The sequence below is a fragment of the Scardinius erythrophthalmus genome, assembly GCF_964197995.2.
Source record: "Scardinius erythrophthalmus genome assembly, chromosome: 1".
Taxonomy (NCBI): Eukaryota; Metazoa; Chordata; class Actinopteri; order Cypriniformes; family Leuciscidae; genus Scardinius; species Scardinius erythrophthalmus.
The window spans coordinates 46,333,360-46,353,137 of NC_138221.1; the positions used below are offsets into that span (position 1 = coordinate 46,333,360).

General features: G+C 38.6%; 1 protein-coding gene across 1 annotated transcript; it reads left to right on the forward strand.

The window, feature by feature from the left end:
* The first annotated feature begins 210 nt into the window (after positions 1-210).
* On the forward strand, positions 211-14,321 carry paqr4a (progestin and adipoQ receptor family member IVa). The gene is made up of 3 exons (XM_081364446.1): positions 211-930; positions 12,514-12,732; positions 13,597-14,321. Exons 1-3 carry the CDS (start codon positions 765-767, stop codon positions 14,028-14,030), a joined length of 819 nt encoding a protein of 272 aa, XP_081220572.1. The 5' UTR covers positions 211-764; the 3' UTR covers positions 14,031-14,321.
* Positions 14,322-19,778: the final 5,457 nt, after the last annotated feature.

The following is a 19,778-nucleotide window of genomic DNA, read 5'->3' on the forward strand; positions in this document are numbered from 1 at the left end:
GTTACTTATGGTTGGTGTCAAGCAATATTGTCGTATCGTCACTATATTAAATGCATTCCGGTATTTGTTTACCGAAAATACAACTGTCTCGGGCTTCTTTCAGGTCGAAATGTCCTGTAAATGAGTCTTTTGTATCAGTTTTTTTGCAAACACACGGGTTTCTCAGAGCGCTGGTTACAGTTAGCTTGGATGCCAACGCTCAGGACGGACAGATGATGATGATGATGATGATGATTCACTCCACGGGAATATGAGGAAGTTATCCTGAACCGAGAACACGGACGCGTTCACGAGAACCCTGCGGTTCCCGATGGTGAAATTATCCAGCGGCTGTTTGATGAGCAGCAAACGAAAGCCACCTCTCCTCGGGTCGCCTCTGAAGTCGAGCTGACAGAAGCTGGTGGGGTTTTGTTTGAAAGACTTGAGCAGGGTGTGACCGCACTTCGTTTAAATGTTACATGCTGCACTGTATAAATCAGCAAAGCTCACTATGAACGCAGCCGGGAATTTCTACGTCAACCCGTGTGGATGACACCGCCGCCAGCGCTCGAAAATAAACCGTCGCTAAGGCAAAAGTCATTTTTTTTTTATTCTTTCGGCTGAAGAACCGGTCTGTTAGCCATGTAGCTGGCTGCACATGACCGGACTGGACTTCTCTGACTGATGTCTAGGGTGTCAAATCTTTTTTTAGTGTGTTGTACGTGTAAGTGTAGATGTATAGCGTAGTTATTTTAGAGTCGTCGTTGTGACTGTTTCTGGTTGCTATGGCATTTTTAAACGGTCCCAGACTGCTGGACTGGGCAAACTCTCCTCCACATTTACAGTTCAACAAATATGTCCTGACTGGTTATAGACCCATTTCCTCCGTCCAGGAGTGTATCAAGAGTCTCTTCTATCTGCACAATGAGCTGGGGAACATCTACACACATGGTGAGTGAGATATTGCCTCCAAAGAGGAAGCTGACAGTGCCCTCTCTCTTTATGTGTTTGTTAACTTACATGTCATCTGCCTCACTTTTTGTGTCATTGTATTACTTGTATAAAAAAAAAAAAACGTAATATGCATAGTTATGCATAACTTATGCATAACTTCAGTCATGTTAGTAAGAGCTTTACCCATCCTGGCTGCTTCGGTCTTACCAGTATTTGCATTTGTATTACCCATTCATGGCTATAGTCTAAACCCTATTTAAATGATCAGTGTTGCTATAGGCTACCATCAGAAACAGGAAATGTCTTTATTTCCTACCCAAGGAATGAGCGTTTGTAAACTGCATCTTACTGGCTCTTTCATAAAACTACGTGTTAATGGAATAGTTCACCTGAAAATGGTTATTATTTATTTATGCTCATATTGGTCTTAACTTGTATGACTTTCTTCTGTTTAAACACAAAGGAGCAGATTTTAAGCATGTCCTGAATGTTCTCTTTTTCATGCCAAACCTAACCAACACGGACAATCATCATATTGTAGTACATCAGTTCACAGACATTCCACAACCTGAAAAAACATGATCCAACATGTCCAATAAGCGAAAACAAGTGTAGACCAAGGCTGTGTCCAAAATTGCACCTATACCCTCATTCACTATTCCCTACATTAGTAGGCTACACTAGTCTAATATAGTTGGTGAATGAAAACGAGTGAGCAAATTCGGACACTGAGTGTGCCTGAAGGGCTGCCGCTTTTGCGTAGTTTGTTATTTAATTATTTGAAACTTACCAAACTGGAAGCTCCAGTAGTAAGAAGAAAAGATTTATCTTGAACTCTATTAAGGAAACTATGTATAAACTTTAATTAAACAATTTAATAATCAATAAAAAAGGAATTTATATCTGTATGATGTTACACTGTAGCCACAGTGGACCAGCGGTTTGGAAAATGGATGGATGGATGATTCATCTTCTGGCGAGACTCGGGAATTAATTCGGTGCGCTACTTTCACAGTGCATTATTGGTATTTTCTAGTCATTGAGCGTTCATTGGTTGTGAACTCGTTATTGCTGTGCATTGTGGGATTGAATGAGTGCACTTGATAATGGCCAATGGTTTTGGACACCAAACACAAATGGCTGTCCCCTCCCCTTAAATAGTGCCCTATTTAAGGGTAAAGGGGCGATCTCGGACATAGCCCAAGTGTGTTGCATGTGTCCTGAAAAGTGATGCCAAAACATTTGGCTTGGGATATGAGAGACAACTAAAAAAGTATAATTACTCTTGAAGTAATTATTTTCCAAAGATGATTTCTGTCATTTTAGGTAGTTCTTGTTATGCAGATGTGTGTTCAATGCTCGTTTTTACAGTAAGTTTGGTTTTAGTTAGCCTAGTTATTTGATGCTATAAAAATGTCATGGCTGTAATGTCATGATCGACAGCTGTGCTTGCAATTGAGTCTACAGGAGCGGGTGTATGTGCGGGATCTTGATACTGGCGCTCCACATAAAGCCCGGGACACTCCAAGCCGGTGTCAAAGAACTAGCGCAGATGAAAGCTGACTGTGCTGTCGCCTCTCGCCGGCTCTCAGCTGCTTTTGAACCAAGCGGCAACATTCTAATCTGAAAAATGAAGCCTACCCGGAAGTGCGAAAAACTGCAATACATCGAAAATCAGCTAGGGGCAGGTCCCAAAAGGGAGCAAATGTCCATAGACCCCCATGTTAAAATGTCCGTTTTCACAGCATAAATTCATGTTTTTACAGGTTGGTCCCATTGACTTTTATTGTATTTTTCGATAGGTTCCGAGTGCCTGACAACTGTGAGGGGGGTGAATTTTTTTCTAACTCGTTAGTTTAGATCGTATTTAGATATAAAATGTATGACAAATAAGGGCGTGGTTAACTTTGATTGACAGCTTGATTGACAGCTGATAACGAGCATAGGCTGCGCCGAGTGGAATTCCTGAAATTTGACGTCTCGGCCATTATCTGACTCAACACATCAGGGGTTAGGATTTCCCAAGATTTTCCAAGATGGCGTCGCCCATACCCCCCATAAATGGCCTCAAAACCGCTCTTCAGAAAGTCTATGGGTGACGTCACAGACGCTTTGTCCATATTTTTTACAGTCTATGTTATGAACACATCAAAAGGACTAAAGGTGACTGTCAACTTTCACGTGCGTTGTGCGTCTGCGTGTTTGTAAATATGTCTATATCAGCAGGCATCAATAGTCTGACTATTTTCGTCATTCAAAAAGGGAAACCGGAACTAAGACTGCAGATATACAAACTGTACAAAGCAATGCTTGCTTACCATTATGAATATCAATCACGCTGATCATTTTCTTCATTCCAGTCGGCTCATGTTATTATAAAAATATTTGCATTTGAATGCTCAGGTAAGATGACATAAAATTATAATAGACTTCTGTCTGTAGCGTCTTGACTCATTTGCTCGCTTTCATCACTTTCGCTTTTATTCTCGTGCATTGACTTGTTTGCTAAGCTGAACAGCCAATCAGAGTTCTCTCTCTCATTGACGGCGAAAACCCAGACGGCGTATGACTAGAGCCAATGGTGCGGAACACACCGAAAAAACTAAGCCTACTGATGCTCAAAAACAGCTGACAGTGCCTGACGGCCGACCATAGGCTTCGTGTGTCCCAGCCTTTAGGATCACTGCTGCGCAGACTCGGGCTCCAAATGACGTAATCGGCAATGACCGTTTCAGGGATATTTTGGCCTAATTTTTCTACAGTGGAAGGAAATGGAGGTTTGTTCACTGCAGGGTCCCCTTAACTGTGGGGCTGCACCGGCTTTGTGATTTTGTGTCCTTTTTTAACCTTGACATCTTCAAACACCATTGAATGGAAAAGAGAGACCAGTACATTCTTCAAAATATCTACTTTTCTTTTCCGCGAAAGAAAGAAAGTCATAAGGCTAATTCACACTGCACAAATGCCAACAAACAAAATTTGTTGGGTTTCGTTGGAACAGTGTGTTGCCCCTGTCGGCATCTGTTGGTGTTGGTCAAGGTTTGAACATGTCCAGTCAGCGCTTGTCACTGTCTTTTGGGGCAGTATGAACATGACAGTTACTTTTCATAAAGTTATAAATCCAACAGCCAACTGTTTTTTTTGGGGTTTGTCTGTGGTGTGAATTGGCCTATACAGGGTTGGAACGTCATGAGGGTGAATTAATGACACAATTTTCATTTTGGGTGAAATATCCCTTTAAATTGTTGTACAGCTACACCAAAAAATGCAAAGACCGGCATCTCTCCATCCCACTCTGTGGTTTTGTACATCACTATGCTGCAGTTTGTTATAGGGATGTCCCTAGTCGATCTCAAAGATCCTTTATTTTACGAAAGCTGTCATGCTTGTGTCGTGCAGTAGGTTCAGGTTGTGGATAATTCTCCTTCAAGTTGGTTTGCCTTGCCATTAAAAGGAAAAAAAGAAGCTTAAATATTTAAGCATGTTTGAGCTTCTGCGTTTAGCATATTTGATGCACACTTTTGTTACGAATCCCTCGAAAGTAATTTATTTACTGTTTATTTTTATCTGCCCTAAGACTGTCTGAGACATTGCTATGGGTTGCGTCTTGCTTCGAACTTGTCTGACAGAATGGCATTCGACATTGATGCAGAATGGCAACAGAGTTTGTTTTGGGAGTTCAAAACAGCTTGTCAAAGCGAACTTTACAGAAAAGTTTGCTCCGGCTAGCCAACATCTTCGTACTACCATTCAATAATGTAATAAATAGGTGTGCTCTGAGGCTCCGCCTTCATTCACATGGAAATCTTCCCCGGTTCATTTCTTCTGTTCAGTTCGTCGAGGTCAGTCGTCCACACGTGAAAACATGAACGCAATGAAGTTATAAACTTCTGATGAAATGGACACTGACACTGTTTTTCATGTTTAATTAAATGTAAAGCTGCTTACTTTTAAGCAATCTGTTGTGTGCTTTATAAATAAACGTGACGTGACTTTACAAGAGTATTGAATTGCAGAGCTCGTGCAAACATATCCATGTTGCTATGATCTGATGATTTTCCTATGCTTTCTTAAAAAATGCTTGCTGTTTTCTAATTTTTGTTTTGTGTTCATTTTGTTATTGAGAGGAAAGCGCACAGAACATATTTAGATTTCAAACTTCTTTTTACCCATAAGTGAAGAACGAAAAAGAACCATGAATATATACACTCACCTAAAGGATTATTAGGAACACCATACTAATACTGTGTTTGACCCCCTTTTGCCTTCAGAACTGCCTTAATTCTACGTGGCATTGATTCAACAAGGTGCTGAAAGCATTCTTTAGAAATGTTGGCCCATATTGATAGGATAGCATCTTGCATTTGATGGAGATTTGTGGGATGCACATCCAGGGCACGAAGCTCCCGTTCCACAACATCCCAAAGATGCTCTATTGGGTTGAGATCTGGTGACTGTGGGGGTCATTTTAGTACAGTGAACTCATTGTCATTTTCAAGAAACCAATTTGAAATGATTCGAGCTTTGTGATATGGTGCATTATCCTGCTGGAAGTAGCCATCAGAGGATGGGTACATGGTGGTCATAAATAGATGGACATGGTCAGAAACAATGCTCAGGTAGGCCGTGGCATTTAAACGATGCCCAATTGGCACTAAGGGGCCTAAAGTGTGCCAAGAAAACATCCCCCACACCATTACACCACCACCACCAGCCTGCACAGTGGTAACAAGGCATGATGGATCCATGTTCTCATACTGTTTACGCCAAATTCTGAATCTCCCATCTGAATGTCTCAACAGAAATCGAGACTCATCAGACCAGGCAACATTTTTCCAGTCTTCAACTGTCCAATTTTGGTGAGCTCGTGCAAATTTTTTCCTATTTGTAGTGGAGATGAGTGGTACCCGGTGGGGTCTTCTGCTGTTGTAGCCCATCCGCCTCAAGGTTGTGCGTGTTGTGGCTTCACAAATGCTTTGCTGCATACTTCGGTTGTAACGAGTGGTTATTTCAGTCAAAGTTGCTCTTCTATCAGCTTGAATCAGTCAGCCCATTCTCCTCTGACCTCTAGCATCAACAAGGCATTTTCGCCCACAGGACTGCCGCATACTGGATGTTTTTCCCTTTTCACACCATTCTTTGTAAACCCTAGAAATGGTTGTGCGTGAAAATCCCAGTAACTGAGCAGATTGTGAAATAATCGGCCCGTCTGGAACCAACAACCATGCCATGCTCAAAATTGCTTAAATCACCTTTCTTTCCCATTCTGACATTCAGTTTGGAGTTCAGGAGATTGTCTTGACCAGGACCACACCCCTAAATGCATTGAAGCAACTGCCATGTGATTGGTTGATTAGATAATTGCATTAATGAGAAATTGAACAGGTGTTCCTAATAATCCTTTAGGTGAGTGTATCTGGGCCTTTATTTTTTTCAGAATCAGAAAGAGCTTTATTGCCAACTATACTTACACATAAAGGAATTTGTCTTGGTGACAGAAGCTTCCAGTGCACAGACAGAATGACAGCCACAAGACAGATAATAAAAATAAACAAATAGATAATGGACAATATATGCACAGTATGTACAGGTATGTTAAATAGAGTGGAAGGGAATGTGAATACGAGGTATTGTATGCTAAATAAATATAAATAGCGTTGTGCATTGCACGTTTATTGCAAAGTGGGGGCATTTAACTGTTCATGTCGTGACCACACAGTCTGTTTACAATGTCTACCATTGTATTAGATTTTTACTTACACCAATGTCTTTATAAAGAGTGTATGTATATATATGTGTATATATATATATGTATATGTGTACATAGTATGGGGCTTTTCTCTTAAATGGATACATCTTCTTAATCTGACAACCATGCGCACATGCTCTCTCTGAGCTGCGCTGATAATCTGATAATACCGAAAAACATGTTGGAGTTTAACGATGTCGATTGTGAAATTCTGATCGAATGAAAATGTCATGCAACCAGTCTGTGTTCCTTAACTAGGCTGCTACTATCTGTTAGCAACCTGTGACAATTTGTTATAAATCCAAACAGGATTCTTGACCATATTGTTTGCGACCATGGTTGTTGAATAAATGCGGTCTGTGCGACCTTTGTGCTACAATAAAAAGTACAAATTTAACACAATTTGGTATAATTGGAATTAATTTTAGGAACATAATGTAAAGCACTTGAAAACTACTGAGCCACTGTCTGTTTGCAGTATTTAGACATCTCAAAAATGGGGGAAAAAAAAGAAAAAAAAGTACAATTTTTGCTGAATCTTTGTTTTGTCATATATATATATATATAATTTCAAATGAGGAAATTGTAATGATTAATAATCTTTATGGAATTAGCCTACTCCATAGTTAATGCCGCCGCCCATGAGAAACTGCACGCACGGCCCTGTATACATTGGATTTATTTTAATAACTTTAAAGGTATAGCGGAGGATTTTTTACTTCTGGGTGGATCACCTATACTATTGGTCCTCCTAATTGTCAATCATTCTGGTGAATCAATCAAACTTATTCAAAAGTGGAGAGGGCAGGTCTTATCTAAAATTCGGAAAGATCCTCCACTATACCTTTAATGTAGGCCTACTTGAAGTGTGCACCAAGCACTAGGAAAATACAAGTATCGGATCAGGACTCAGTATCAGTAGATATATACTTAATATTCAGTGACTTGGATCAGATCAGATCGGGGGCACAAAAAAGTAATTTGTGTTGAATTGTTGTATTGCAGTGAGCAGTGTCTAGATAAGCATTCTAGTGCATTGGTTGCCGAGAGGAAATATATAAAATTGTATAATCAGGCATAAATGTCATCTCCAAAGGAATTTCTGCTTGTAAACTTGTAGACTCAATTTCAGTCCTGTGTGGAACCATCAAGCTGGGTCATGAGTTGCCTGCAGGTGTACTGTCATATACACCCTTCCCTTCCAAGAAACTCCCATGTTGACTAGTAATATTTTGTTGGTGCTATACAGAGCTCAAACATCGTCCAGAATACTATAAGCTAGGGTGAAAGAATTAGTAAAAGCATATATATATATAAAATAAAAGTCTTATTATATTGTTTTATGATGAAGAGTGACACATTCACACTAATTTACATTACTTAAAAACTGAGATAAACACGTCATCTGTGCACACTCTCAAATTTGCTGTGTGTTCTCAAGCCAATGCTATTTCAGAGTATATTTCAGAGTGTTCTGGCCTACTGTAGTCAAATAAGTAGAAAATAGAGGTTTAAATTGAGCTTAACTTAGTTTACACAGCTTAACTTGACCCAAGAGATGAATTTGCTATATGGAGTTGCACCTGGTTGTCCTTTTTTAATCTGAAATATAGGAGCATTTGTTCTGTCTCTCTCTACTGTTTTGACTGGTATAAATACCTCCTGTTAGAGTTTGTAAAGAAGCACTGACAATAATGAAGATGGAGGAATGAAGATTCCTTGTAGATATTGTCTTTTTTTTAACACAGGCCGATATCCATTCTTGCATTTGAATGCAATCGATGTGCATGATTCTTTACAGTATGCTTTGTATTTAAGTTTTACTTTGCATGATTCGTATGCACAATTTAATCCCATGTTTGCATGCCATGTCTTCACAGCAACATTTGTTGTTCTTCATAGGTTCCTACCTGTAACATCTGCTGTTTAAAACTGTTTAAAGAAAGATTTAGCTCTCAGCCTGACTCTTGACTATGACTATTAATCTTTTCTGATCTGTTCTTGGTCTTACAACATTTGCTGAAGTTTTTTAGGTCTGTGGGCTTCTCTAAACCATATACTCTTTGTCTGGCCACTGATGGAGGGTTATGATCTGATAGCAGGCTTCTGCATAAATTGATTGACACTTGCACATACACCACAAAACTGAAGGCCCCTGGGAACGCGATTTATAGATTATCATGACAGAATATGCTAATCAGTGACTAGAAGATAACTATACATAAGCTACATAAATTCATCAACTAACCATTCAAAAATGTTGTCTAAATGTTGTCACTTCTTCTTGAGTCTCTCCATCTTTGTATGATTCCGGTTTGGACATAAAAGTCTAAAAGTTTTTTAAATTTTCAGGACACAAGCTGTTGCAGCTCCGCTCCCTGTGCTGGGAGCAGCAGCTCATTTTCATTTAAAGGGACAGACACAAAAACGGTGCGTTTTTGCTCACCCTCAAAAAGTGACAATTTTAACATGCTATATGTGACCCTGGATCACAAAACCAGTCACATGTCGCACGGGTATATTTGTGGCAATAGCCAACAATACACTGTATGGGTCAAAATTATCGATTTTTCTTTTATGCCAAAAATCATTAGGATATTAAGTAAAGATCATGTTCCATGAAGATATTTTGTAAATTTCCTACCGTAAATATATAAAACATTTATTTTTGTGAGTGAATGCTGCACAATCGTGAACATAAATGGACAACTTTAAAGGCGATTTTCTCAATGTTTTGATTTTTTTGCACCCTCAGATTCCAGATTTTCAATAGTTGTATCTCGGCCAAATATTGTTCTATCATAACAAACCATACATCAATGGAAAGAGTATTTGTTCAGCTTTCAGGTGATATATAAATCTCAATTTAAAAAAATTGACCCATGTGACTGGTTTTGTCGTCCAGGGTCACATATAACAATATCTGGGGTATTTTGAGCTAAAACTTCACATACACACTCTGGGGACATCAAAGACTTATTTTACATCATGTGAAAATGGCATTATACCACCCCTTTAATGAAATCTGAGAGATGTCTGTCCCTCCATTGACAGTCCACGCAACTACCACTTTGATGCTTCAAAAAATCATTTTTTTGGTGTCCCTTTTTACACTTTTAATAGGCTAAAGTGTGCATCAACTCTCCAACTACTATAACAATCATGCTTTGTTAAATGATAATTATGACATAAAAAGTTGTAATTTTGAAAAGTCAATTATGAGTTATGATAGTTATGATTTACCAAATCATTATAAAGGCTATACAGTTGTAATCGAAATTATTCAACTCCCATTACAAATCAGGTTTATTAGCAAAATGTATAGACTTTCAGCTGATTGCAATGAACAAATCAAACAAAAGTAGGCCTTATTGAAATATCTCAACACAACAAATGTTCCAAGTGGTTTCCCCAAATTCAACTGAAAATGCAACTTTTAATGACTTCTGCAGTCTCAAAATTATTCAACCCCGTTCATCATGGCAAGCATCTTTAGTACTTAGCAGAACACACTTTTGCTGTTATGACCTGCTGCACAGCTACCTTAGCTCATCTTAGCTTTTTCTGTCCAGGTAGTGTAACCACTTTTCCTCTAACTTTGAACTTAAGACTTTCCAACAATGTCTCTAGGAACATTTAGGCCTAGTGCCTTCGCTATCTTTTTGTATCCTCCTGTTCCTTGTTTGTGAAGGGCGATGATATCTTCTCTTAACTTTTTGGACCATTCTTTTGACATATTTCTAACATGCAGTCAAATGTGACACTCAACAAACCTAGTTCAAATATTTCATGTGTTCTAGTTCAAACACACCTGGTACAACTAATGAAGCCGATTTGTGCTGTTGTGAGGGATTCAATTCAGGGGGTTGAATAATTTTTAAACTGCAGAAGTCATTAAAAGTTGCATTTTCAGTTGAATTTGGGGTAACCACTTGAAAATTTTGTTGTGTTGAGCTATTTCAATTACTTTTGTTTGACTTATTCATTGCACAAAGCTGAAAGTCTGTAAATTTTGCCAATAAACCTGATTTGAAATGGGGTTTGAAAATTTTCGATTACAACTATATATATATATATATATATATATATATATATATATATATATATATATTAGGGCTGTCAAATTTAGCGCGTTAATAACGCGTTAACGCAAAATCATATTAACGGCACTAATTTTTTTAACGGACGATTAACGCAGCGCGTATTTTCTGTTTGACCCGTGGCCCAAAACCTAGTTGGAGAAATGCAGATACACAGTGTTGGCAACTTAGCCACATTGCAGACCCCTTTAGCGATTTTTTTCCCTTCAACAAAGCGCCCAAACCTTATTTAGTTTCTGAGAATATACCGGTACTGCCGGTACTGCTCTCCCAGCACGCGCGCGCGCCTCTCTCTCTCTCGCTCTCGCTCTCTCTCTCTCTCTCTCTCTGCGTCTCACGCGGAGGAGCAGCGCTTTAATTCAGTTAAACACAGATATTATGTTGCTTCTCTAATTTTACAAATATAGCCGAAATCAGAGCACGGATATTGTCTTTAGCTTATGTGTATTTGATTTCACCAGACGACGGCTCGATTATCAGAATTTTTGTGCAGATTAACGTCTTGGAAGGGAGAGCTGGTTATGTTTATTTGGTCGCGTTTCAGTCACCATTTCAAATTCATTCCGTTGTTTGACAACAGAAACAGTAAAATATACGTTTTATTGAGAATGTATTGAGAATTTAGCTTCATCAAAATGGGCACAGAGAGAGACAAACTACAATGTAATAATAAATGCTAAATGTACATTTAGCATTTTCAGAAGAGCTGCCCTGTCATGCAAAAATCTAAACATGTTTGTGTTAGTAAATTGCTCAGTGCAAAGAAAGAGAAGTAATGGGAACCTGGTATTTCTTTGTTCTTTCTACATGTGTCTAATAGACATGAACAAGTTCTTTGAAAAACATCTATGACCTTTGAAACATGTCTCGTCTTCATGCTATATTGACTATGGTTTCAATAATAAACATACATTTGCATAAAGCATCTATATTTATCAATGCCCACGTTGATTAGAGTATTACAAACTTGAAAAGTAATAATTTAAGGTATATTTAGAACAAATAAAAAATGTGCGATTAAATGCGATTAATCGCGAGTTAACTCATGACAACCATGCGATTAATCGCGATTAAAAATTTTAATCGATTGACAGCCCTAATATATATATATATACATACATACATTATGTACAAAGCATAAGTGCCGCTAAAATGTATGTACTTTTCTAGGGTAAAGTGCATGTTCTCTAACAATAGTGTCTTTGTCAACGTGAGAGTTAAGCCAACAGAGATAACTCACTCAAAATAGAAGTGCTAGAAGGCATTGGTGCTTTTACCTGACCAGGGTAAGTCATTTGACATTTGGGTGAATGACAGCGGCTAAGAGAGATTCACAAATAACCAGAAGATTGTTCAAGATTGTCTTTTTCTTGTACTTTGAGTCCCTGTTATAAAGAGACTAACTGTTGTTTACTGCTAAAGATCTTTGTTTTAGCATGTAGTTTGCATTTTGGCAGCTGCTGCTAAAATTAGCACAGCAAAGCCACTGAGACCCTCATTGCACTGGGCCGTACCCTGGGCCTCCATAAATCCATGTGTTGTTTAGGCGGCAGCGATTCAACTCAAGGGACGTGATGAAACACTGTAGGGCCTGTCTGAGCATAATGTCCAAACACAACTTTCTCGCTCTCTTCATGGGCCGTGTGTGTTTTAACAGCACTTTACGCCATCTTCAGTACACAATGACCCTCCTGAGCCTCGTCGTCTCATTGTTTCTTTTTCTTCACTCAGGAATCCCTCTGCTCTGCTTCTTGGTGCTGCTCCCGCTCAACATCCCCTGGTCGCAGATCACCGTGACGTGGCTCGGCGTGGTGCACTTCCTGGCCTGCTTGTCGCCGCAGCTGGGCTCAGTGGTCTACCACCTCTTCATGAACCATGAGGGTGGCGAGCCCGTCTATAAAACCCTGCTCACGCTAGATATGTGCGGAATCTGCATGATCAACACGCTAGGTCAGCATCTCAAACTGCGGTTAGATCAATCCGAGCTCTCCATCACATTATCTCTCAGTACATCTTTTCAATTCTGTTCTCTATTTTCCTCGGCTGATTTTTTTTCCTGACACCTCAAATTTGATATTTTTGTACAGGTTGTTCAAACCTGATGAGGTCACCTGATGAACTGATGTGTCATCAGGTCATTTTTAGCTGTGATTACCAAAAACAGGCTGTGTTGCGATAGAGACCTGTGTCACAGCAGCCCAATGAATAAGTAAAATGTGTGTTTCCCCCTTATCTGTGCGTGCTCATGTTATATCGTTGAAAACAGTGTTGCTCAACATGCTGTTACAAAGGAAATAAAGAAACAAAGAGAAAACAAAAGAAATCCATTGAAGTGCCTTACAACAAGACAGTTTTCTCTGTTGTCATGTCAAGCAGCACTGAAAAGCTGAAAAGGCACTTCCATTGTCTCTTGCTCTGTTTATTTGATAAAGATCTTGTCAAATTTAAAGTGCTTTTTCTTAGTTTTTATAATTATCGACCATTTATTTGGGAAACAAAGGAACATTATAAATATATATATATATATATATATATATATATATATATATATATATATATGATATCTTATTATTTGTATATATATAATTTGGGGTGATTGTATATATTAGGGATGATAACCGTCCAATGCCATCCTGAAATATTGCTATCATATTTATTTCAGTAAATATGCCATTTTTTTTACAGTGTACAGTGGGAAGCAGGTGTGTTAAATACACTTAAAATTCACCTATGCTTGAATGATGAACTATACAGTTGAATATTAGGTAACAAGCTTAACTTGTCATCTTATTAACACTATGTTTTGGTTCACAGGAGCTCTACCCATCGTGTACAGCACTCTTCTCTGCTACCCCTTCACCCGCACAGTGGCTCTGCTGATGTACATCCTGCTATCCAGTTACGCCATCTACTGTGCCATCACAGCACGAAGCAGAGTGCGGCGTCTGCGTTCCTTCGCCTGGCAGCTGCTTTACCGCTTCTCGTTTTTCCTTCTGCGCTCGGTAGGTGTGGGCGGAGGGAGTCCCACCTCACTGCGCCACTTTCTCACCATGGATGCACTAGCAGTGTTGGGCGGCGTCATCAATATCACACGAATCCCTGAGCGTTTCCGCCCGGGCCTCTTTGACTACTGGTGCAACAGCCATCAAATCATGCATGTGCTGGTGGTAGTCTCCATACTGTACCTACACTGGGGAGTGCTGGATGACTTATTATGGATCAACACCTATCACTGTCCCACAGACTGACAGTGGCCCCTGCTAGTCTGGAATCGTGGGTAATAGGGCGCGAGGACCTCTTTTAGTAATGAGTCGTCTGGGAATGCGACGTTATTGGGCAAAGAACGGTATGGGTTGGGGGGAGACTGTTGTGCTTTGTATATAAATGTGTGCACGAAAGTCCATAAGAAGTGTTTTACATGTTTTTTAGGAGACACCAGTGCCAGCTTCGACACACATGCTTGTTTGTGCTGTCAGTAGCCAGAATGTACATATCTGTGTTTGCATAAACATTGTCTGTGCATGGCACTGTTTAGACCTACTAGCTCAAACAAAGGCAAATTTTTTTTTTGGTTTGAGACCTACACATATAGGCGTATACACACACACAGGATCTGACATCTTTTGATGTCATATATTCACCAGCGTTTAAAGCATTTATTAAATAACCTCTAAGTTTAGTTTAGCTGAACAATAAAAGATAATATTGAGCCCTCAAATGATTGGCTCTCGAAAAGCGAGATTTAACGTATCACAATCTAAAACTCGTTGCTCAAAATAGCATGGCTTTTGTGAAAACTAATTACGGTTTGTCTCTATTCTCAATTTTGCTGGTGACACAAACAAAGATCGCTGGTGTGGAAATGTATCCACCTCCAACTTTCAACTTGCTACTCTATTGCAGACTATGCAGCATATCAGATGTTATATCAATGCTAACACTACACACACACACAAAATGTACTGTAAGTCCAGTCTCACAGCAACATTTACTGGAAATACTTGAGTTTATTTTAGCTGTTTTATCATGCTCGTGTCTTTTTTCATGCCGTCTCCCTGTTCAGGTCCATATTTTTCACATTCATGCCAGTTAGCTGTAAGTGAAGGGTGAAGGGGTCATTCCTTGGGTTGTATCCTTTATTTATTTATTTATTTATTTATTTTTATATTTTTTGCTAGGTGATTAAATTTGCTGAGTGCTCTTTTTAATTTTGGGATTGCCCTCTGTGACTTTGATCATGTTTGTTAGCATCTAAGGGGCATTTATTTAATGCCGTTTTTTTTGCAGGAGCACGACTAATAACACCCTGGGAAACATTTCACGTTACCTGCAGAAGGTATTTTCTCTGTTGTGCCACTGAGCAGTCGATTCAACCTTGTACACTCGTGGTTTTAATATCCTAGTCTGTAGTTTGGAAGATTGGATTTTGTACTGCTCTAAATTAGATTTCATTTCTTTCTGACCTTTAACCTCAATTATCCATGTAACCTTGGATTCAAGACAAAGCAAATTATTTTCTTAATGGCCTGCTGTTTGCACAAAGGCTTTAATTCTCTGCTGGCTATCCTCGACCAATGCACACCTGATGTTCCTGCTTAATCGGATGTGCAAGAGGAATATTACACTCCAGAATGCAGCAATATTACACATGCCGATACACTATGAATTCCCCAATGAAGATTAGGGGAATATTTGGTACTGCTCACTTGTCACTGCCAAATTAATGCTATATATAAGGTTTATCAAAGTCTTAAGTAACGGGATGAATTTGATAGGACATAATTCATAATAGCCCCTCTGATTTAAGATACGTTCCCAAAAAGACTTCAAGTTTAACAGAGCTGAAAAAAGTCCCATCTATATCTACTTAAAATGTGATTTTAAGTAAAAAAAAAAGAAGCAGATTGCACTACTATGGAGATGTTGACATCCACCAAATGGGTTGTATTATGTGACTGCATTTTTTGCACATTAGAATTTGTTACCTTAGCATGCTTATGCACTACTGAGCGGAACAAACCAAGAATGACCCTTCTAAGGGCTGGTTCACACAAAACGCGTTTTCGTTGTTAAAAACAGTGGAACGGGGGAAAACCGCAAGCTCTCGAGACTTGTCTTTTAAAAGTTGAACTTATTTTAATTTGAGTGCCGCGTTTGTAGAGCTTGACGTGAACGCAAAGGTCAAACACATCATGGAATATGCAGCTGCCAATAATGGAATGTAAAACGCGTTCTGTGTGAATGGCCCCTATCCCTTCCAACCTCACTAGTTTTAAAGAACGGACAAATAAATGACACAACTGTGATAACTTCGTTGACACAATCACATTGTAGTGAGGCCTGCCATAAATTTCAGTTTAATTACCTCCAATATCCGTATCACTGGCATTATATTTATCATATTTATGATGATGTTTTACTGTTTGGATGTTTTTGATGATATTTTGTTTGAATACAACTACTACTGTTTTTTTATTTATTTAATTATTATTATTTTACCAGTTGGGGATCACATATCTTTACATAACCACAGTACTCTGATAGTCCTATTGCAGAGGTCAGACCTATTAGTGTAGAATCGGTGCATGTTTGGTAGAATGTTGCTCAGATGTATCTGACAAACAGTTAAACACACTCTATGCCAAATTATCTGTTTTGGGGCTTCAGGGTGTCACACGTGATGGTCCTGATCTTAGCAGACCAGCATGGTTTTAAATACAAGCCACAAATACAGGCCAATTTATCCCAACCCCTTTAATGCTAATATTAAATGAGAAACATTAGACTCTAAAATCAAGTGGTGCATGGAAATACTACTAAGCCAATCCCCTTTAACACAACATGCGATTTCCAAATGCTTGTGCAATGCAGTCACTGACATATGTGCTTAATGTGCAGTAACAGAGCAAATGCATCAAATATATCTGTCTATAGAAAGGCAATGAAATCAAGAGAGCAGCCCAGAGGCAATACAACCATATCAAGTAGTTAACTGCACTGTTGATTTTTATTTTCTTTTTTTACCAAAAGGGCTTTGGATCAAAGTGAAAACCAATTAAGAACTTAAAAGTCCATATGGGTAACGTAAATACCTGTATGTAGACTATATGCATAAAATGCAAGTGGCATACATACTGACATTTTTATATATTCATATTAATATTTAAAGCAACAATGTTGGAAGAAAATGTATTGAATGTTAATGTATTTCATCTCAATGACAGGCCTGGCGGCAGAGAATGCGGTTACATTATTTAGTAGGGTTAACGTCATAATAATATGTATGTACTACTATGATGTCATAATGTCATTAACACGGTCTTTGGTTTTTAAACAGTTTAGAAGGGATTTTATTACAGTTTGGTTGGCAAAATCTCTTTTTTTACATTGTGAAAAGTAGGGAGAGGCTGCAATACGGATATTTTGGTTTGAAAAATGGGGATCCTGATATGTAATTACCTCTGAAACCCACTGGATAACTATGCATAATCAAAATTTGTACATATATATACACAAAACATGTTTGTACATGTGAATTCCAAAAACCAGATGTTTTGCCAGTTTTACCAGTCCTGAAAAGAGACAGATTTGTTTTGCTCAGACCATGCCATCCTGGGGTTTCCTCTTCTCAGGGTGCCCTGTCAGTGCTCACTTGTACTGAGTGACCTCAACAACTGATTTCGGGCCAGTTTTCTTTTCATCCTGTCATGTCTTTGCTTGTTCTGGTTAAGATTTGAAACTGAAAAAAAAAAAAAAAAAAAAAAAAAAAAAAGATGACAGTTCTCTGTTTTTAAGGGCAAAGATCGTGATGGCTTGTCAGTCATCAAGCATTTGGACCGTGCATCCTTCTTGATGCATATTGCCTTTGTGGGGCCGAATGTGTCCATAAATGCTGATCAAGAATGTGTTTATTTATATAGTTAAGTGATGTGAGAATGTGCAGAGCATGTTACATTGAAGCCCTAAAGCAGGGGTGGGCAAACTTTTTGGCTCAAGGGCCACACTGGGTTTTAAAAATTTGACAGAGGGCCGGCCCAGTAGCAGTAGCCGGCCCAAAAATCTTTTTTTTTTTTTTTTTTTTTTGCGTGCATGCTACACACTGTAAACCCCTTGGTTAGGATTAGGGGTGTGGAGTGCGTGCCTATTTCACGCCATAAAGTGCATATCATATGCACGCGAAAACATATTATGCACTACAAATACAATTCGTGGTATTCGCACTTTCATAAGATCGGGCTGAGCAAACAGACAATGTTGTGGCAATGTCTGTGCGAAATTCAACAACTGAGAGACGACATTCTGACAATAATTTTTTTTATGGTAGATATCCCCCATTTAGCATGTTATGTTTTGATGTTAATTTTTAAAGATGTTAGATAATTATAGCCTATACTTTTTAAATATTGTTTATCCTTATTATTATTTAATGGCCTAACAGTAAATTAGAAACAAAACATCTGCAAGTGTACACTTAGAAGAGTAAAAATTACAGGTTACGTTAATTCAACTTTATTAAAACTGAATGGCAATTTGCACTTCCAAAAGTCATACATTTGTGGAAATAAACGAATATACAAATTTATTTTAAGAATAATAAAATAAAACATAAAAGGCAAAGGGAGATCAGAACATTTAATGAAAAAAAAAAAAAAACGGGTTCTGTATGGCAGACAGGGGAGCGAAGTCAAAAGCCGGACGATGGGTCGGTAAACGGAATCGGGCAGGATACATCCACAAATCCAGAGGAGCAAAGAAACTAAATAGCAGACAAATCAAAGGAAAAACTAAGGTGTGCAAGCGGTTACCAAACATTTTTTTTCTCATTGAGTTTCCAAAAAAGGAAAAAACATTAACGTGCAACAAGTCTATGCGCTTAAGGCGCTGTCTGTTTGGTTTCCATGGTGACGCGTCATTGCTTGTTACGTGACACACCGCAGCCACAACAGCGCTGAATGAATGATGATCTGCTTTTATGTCATTTTTCCTTTTTTACATTTGTTAGCTATGGCATGCAATATCTGATATTCCGATTGTCAAATATATGCAACGCAATATATATATATATATATATATAAATATATAACGCAAAGTATTGCAAGAAAAAAGGCAAAATTAATGCGATCTTAAGACAATTTTTTTAAATACTCGGCGGGCCGGATTAAACAGCCTAACGGGCCGCATGTGGCCCGCGGGCCGTAGTTTGCCCACCCCTGCCCTAAAGCAAATGGATTGCATCATAACTCATGTTTTAGAGGAGGAACAAGGATGATGTTCTCATGGATGATGTTCTCCTGTCTGTATATTCTAAATGTCCTGTGGTAAAAAATAATGACATGATGTATGAAACTATAATAACATTTTGTTTCTTAGTATGCAGGTGCTGGATAGCCTGTTGATAATTTAAAAACTACTCAGTTACATCTCGCATTATTATGATATTATTCTGAGATGGATTACCACTATCAATGATAATCATAATTTAAGTACAAAGGCTGAGAATACTAATGCACATAGGATGACAGGAGGTCTCTGAAAGATCTGTCGTTTTTTTAAAGTTTTTGTTTTTTTACTCGTGCTTGTATGTTTCTATTTATTTTGGTTGTTGTTTGGCACCATCTGGTGGCCACAGCACTCTATTGTCTTTATATGTCGGTTACAGCATAAACGATGTTCAGTTGAACCGTGTTGACATTCTGGATGAAGTCAGTCACGAAGGTCACTCGCTGAGCCACGTTGGCCATTTATCTTTCTTTCTTGTTGGTTTATTATGCCTCCTAAACTAATTTATTGCGAAATTTGCTATAGCTTTGGTTTTACATAAACTTTTCTTTCTTGTTGTAAATGGGTTTATCTACAAGCGTGTGTCTCTGTTGGTTTATTATATATGGGCCTATATTTCTATATGTCTATTTGTGTCCACGGTTACATTTGTTCACACAGACAGATCTTCCAAACCCCATGGTCTCCTGCAGCGATTGTGCAATAAACTGAGGTTT